The sequence below is a fragment of the Zea mays genome, chromosome 2, assembly GCF_902167145.1.
Source record: "Zea mays cultivar B73 chromosome 2, Zm-B73-REFERENCE-NAM-5.0, whole genome shotgun sequence".
In the NCBI taxonomy this organism is placed as follows: domain Eukaryota; kingdom Viridiplantae; phylum Streptophyta; class Magnoliopsida; order Poales; family Poaceae; genus Zea; species Zea mays.
This window is the reverse complement of record NC_050097.1, coordinates 163,712,310-163,716,257: the sequence shown is the minus strand read 5'-3', so window position 1 is coordinate 163,716,257 and position 3,948 is coordinate 163,712,310. Positions and strand designations below refer to the sequence as shown.

Genomic DNA, 3,948 nt, shown 5'->3' with positions numbered 1-3,948 from the left:
GTAGAAACCCCTACATAGTTAAGGAAATGCAAGCTTCAAAACAAATACATGTACAGGTCACTGCATTCAATTCTAAACCTTGAAGAATCTCTTGTAAGAAAGTGATAGAAGGAAGAAACTGAAGAAAGGTCAGTCTCTAGTGGATGCTGCTTACCGAAATGCAAAATCGTTGAAGGCGGCCAGCAAACGGAGTCCTGGTGCAGACAAAGGAAAGAAAGAAAAGAGTGCAAGACAACTTTCTTAGAAGACTCCTAACACGCATGAGGAGATGTGTGAGCTGTTCCACAATGATATGCACAATAATATGAATGAATGGAAACAGGGACGCTACTCAAAGAAAAATAACAATTTCACGCACAAGATATTAGTTAATTCTCGTTGCAACGCACGGGCACTCACCTAATATTGTATTATATAAGATTTAACAAGAACATTTAATGGCAAAATCTAAGAATGATCTTTCATAGACCGTGATAGTTTAGATATTCATATCAATAAGTATAAAACAAACATAAGCACAATTGTCTACTTAATCTAATTTTTTTCCATAATACGGTCAAATGTACTCTTATATATTTTTAGGAATGTTAAATCGATATGTATTTTTCTTGTATGTCATCAATCAATAAATTCCTATGCAGAGTCGTATTATATTGGAGCACGTGCATAATCTATACTACTTATTAAGGCTGTAAGCGTAGCCTGCCTTTTCTCGTTCTGCCTTCCAATGATCTCAACCGTCCATCCATGACTCTGTTTCATCGTCCGTCGGATGCAACCCTGCAGCAACCAACGCCGAAACACGCCCACGCCTGGCGCGAGCACCGGCTCCCCGATCCATCCCTCCTCCCCACGCCCCTCTCTCACCTAACTGCCCCGCTCCGATCCCGCCGCCGACGCCCTGGCCTCGCGCAAGAACCAGCTCCGACCCCGCCGCGTCTCCCCCACGCCGCAATCTGCATGGCTCTGGCATCCTATGTAGGTCTCCTCCAGCCTCGTGGGCTCGTCTACCCCGGCCCTCACCACGGCGCCGCACGATGACCTCGAAGGGGCACGCTGCGTCGCTCCTGCATCCTCTCCAGAGCTGACCCGAACGCCGTCATCGCCCATCCCGTCTCCCTCTCTCCGGGAGGACACCTCGATGGCCAACACGAGGTGCCCTTCTTCTCCAGCTCTGCTCCCCCACTACGCTCCTCCCTCCCCCCTGTGTTCGCGCCGTCGATGCACACGCCCGACCGGCTCCAGCATCCACGCCCAGCTCTGGATCGGCTAGCTTCGGCACGCTTCCTCTCGGTCTGCCGCAGCGTCACCATGGGGGTGATCCATGGCGCCGCGGGGTCCACCGGATCCGCGGAGGGGGACCATGGCACCCACCGGAGATGACGCCCTTGCCCCCTTCTCGGTGCCTGCTCCACTGCCTCGACCTGGCACCATCGTCGACGTCCTGCGAGACGCGCTCGACAACCTCCACGCGTGCGTCTACCGCAAGGCGTCCCAGCAGCTATCCACTGCGCTGGGCACCACCGAGAGTTGAGAGGACCCTCCTGCAGCGCTACCGTTTCGTCCCGGGAGGTAGGTAGGCAGGCTCATTCGTCGCGCTGGTGGCCACACATGGGAGGCTGCGGGCCGGCAGGGTCTCCATCGCCGTAGCAGCGGTGGATGTGGGCCCATGGACTGGGATGCGAGGAGGAAGTCAGCAACGGCGAGGACCTCGTCGACCGGGAAGGAGCGAGTCCGCCTCCAACGCCTGCTCCACAACGACGAGGTCACGGGCCGCGAGGAGCTTAGCTGATCTCCAGCCAGCGCGCTGGCCGCCTGCGCCCGGGCGTCGTCGGCGCCTCCACCGCTCCCGTGCACGCTCCTGCTCCTGCTCCATCTCCAGCCAACAGAGAAGTCCATGGTGGTAAGAACCTCTTCATACAGTTCCATCGGTTGGATGATGGTTGACTTTGTGAGTTGGTGCCTCTTGGAATGTTGCACGCGTTCTTGGTGTTGTTCGATCTACTACTGACCATCCCAGTTTCCTTGCTATGTTTGCGCAGAAAATCCGCACGGTCGAGGTGGAGGGCAAGACCGTAAAGCTGCAGATTGTAAGTGGCCTCCTCAACGCTTGTACAAGTAATATTATTAGTTTTCCATCAACACTTGTAAGTGGCTATGTTTGGCTCCTGATCTTCTTTTTATTTGTTTTTTTATATATTCAAAGCATCAACTGTAATATGAAATCCGGTCAGATATTATTAGTTGCACCTGATGGCTGATGCTGCATGCTTCAACAGTGGGACATAGCAGGGCAGGAGCGGTTCAGGACCATCACGAGCAGCTACTACCGAGGAGCTCACGGGATAATTGTAAGCAAATCACTCAGCCTATGAAATACATTTCCTAAAATTATATACCTGCATTTCAGCGAGCACACCTTGGTTGCCCCACCCCTCCAGATTGTTTATGACATCACGGACATGGAGAGCTTCAACCACGTGAAGCAGTGGCTTGGCGAGATCGACCGATACGCCAACGACAGCGTACGCAGGCTTCTTGTTGGTAACAAATGTGATCTGGCCGAGAACAGGGCTGTCGATACTTCAGTAGACAGTAGCACAGGTCAAAACTTCCAAGTACATGTTCATCAATACTGTAGCAGTAGACTTTCTTGATCTAAACCGGCAACAGAAATAACTGCAGGCTTACGCTGAAGAGGTAGGCATCCCGTTCCTCGAAACGAGCGCTAAGGAGTCAATCAACATCGAGGAGGCGTTCTTGGCAATGTCTGCTGCAATTAAGAAAAGGTATGCATGTTAAAGTGGTTTTTTTTCTGATTTCACTCTCAATAAGGGATTATTACCCTGAGATGGAAAACTCCTTGTTCCATCTTGCAGTAAAGCAGGGAGTCAAGCAGCCCTAGAGAGGAAGCCCTCCAATGTAGTTTAGATGAAAGGGCGGCTGATCCAGCAAGAGCAGCAGAAGAGTAGATGCTGTTCAACATGAGGCACATCAATGTCTGTCTTTCGAGAATCAGTAAAATGATTATCTGCTAGACTAGATGTGTTTCTCTGTCTTCGTTTGTTTTGAGAGACATATTTATAGTCGCGAAAATGTGGTGGTGAGAAACTCGAAATGAATCTGAGCTAGAACTCGGACTGCCAAATTTCATCATTTTCACTCACAAATTTCTACCATATTGAACAGTGAGATAATCCAACCATGAAAAAGTAGTTTATTTACACATGCAGAGCTTGCGTGGATACAAATACTAATTTTCCCCAAAATGGAGCGGTAGAGCTTATGAATTACTTTCTTGTTGGGTTTAGTTTTGTCCTAAGTCACATGCAGAGCTTGCGTAGATACAAATACTAATTTCCCCAAGATGGAGCGGCAGAGCTTATGAGTTACTTTCTCGTTGGGTTTAGTTTTGTCCTAACTCAAAATTTTCTAACTTTGACCAAATATGTTGAAAAATACGACAACATTAACTTAGTTATTTAGATCCACCATTAAATATGTCTCAACAGAGTGCAGTGCATTTATTTCGTACTGTAGTTTTGAACATATTTTTCTACAAACTTTGGTCAAGATGTTTGTCTTGGAACAAAATTGAAACACCATACAGTTTCGGAACGAAAGGTAAGTGTCGGCGTTTCGACCCCGGGGGGTCCCTAGACCGACGGGTAAATTGTCGCCGCGTGTCCCAGCCCAGATGGGTCGGCGCGAGACGGAGCACGAAGGGGGGAAAAAGGAGACAGGCAAAAGGGGAAACCCGCAGCCTTCGTGTTGTCCTGTGCCCAGGTCGGGTGCGCTTGCAGTAGGGGGTTACAAGCGTCCACGTGGGAGAGGGCGAGAGACTTTACGCGTCGTCCCGTTCTCCTGTGCGGCCAACCTTCTCGTACGAGAGCCCTGGACCTTCCTTTTATAGGCGTAAGGAGAGGGCCCAGGTGTACAACGGGGGAT

At 50.0% G+C, this 3,948-nt stretch overlaps 1 protein-coding gene across 1 annotated transcript; it reads left to right on the top strand.

Annotated features, from left to right (window-relative positions):
* The first annotated feature begins 1,897 nt into the window (after nt 1-1,897).
* On the top strand, nt 1,898-2,988 carry LOC103649039 (GTP-binding protein YPTM1-like). The gene is given in 6 exon segments (XM_008673390.2): nt 1,898-1,951; nt 2,043-2,090; nt 2,280-2,351; nt 2,442-2,588; nt 2,674-2,789; nt 2,880-2,988. Coding segments are annotated over 6 exon segments (546 nt in total).
* The last annotated feature ends 960 nt before the right edge of the window (nt 2,989-3,948 follow it).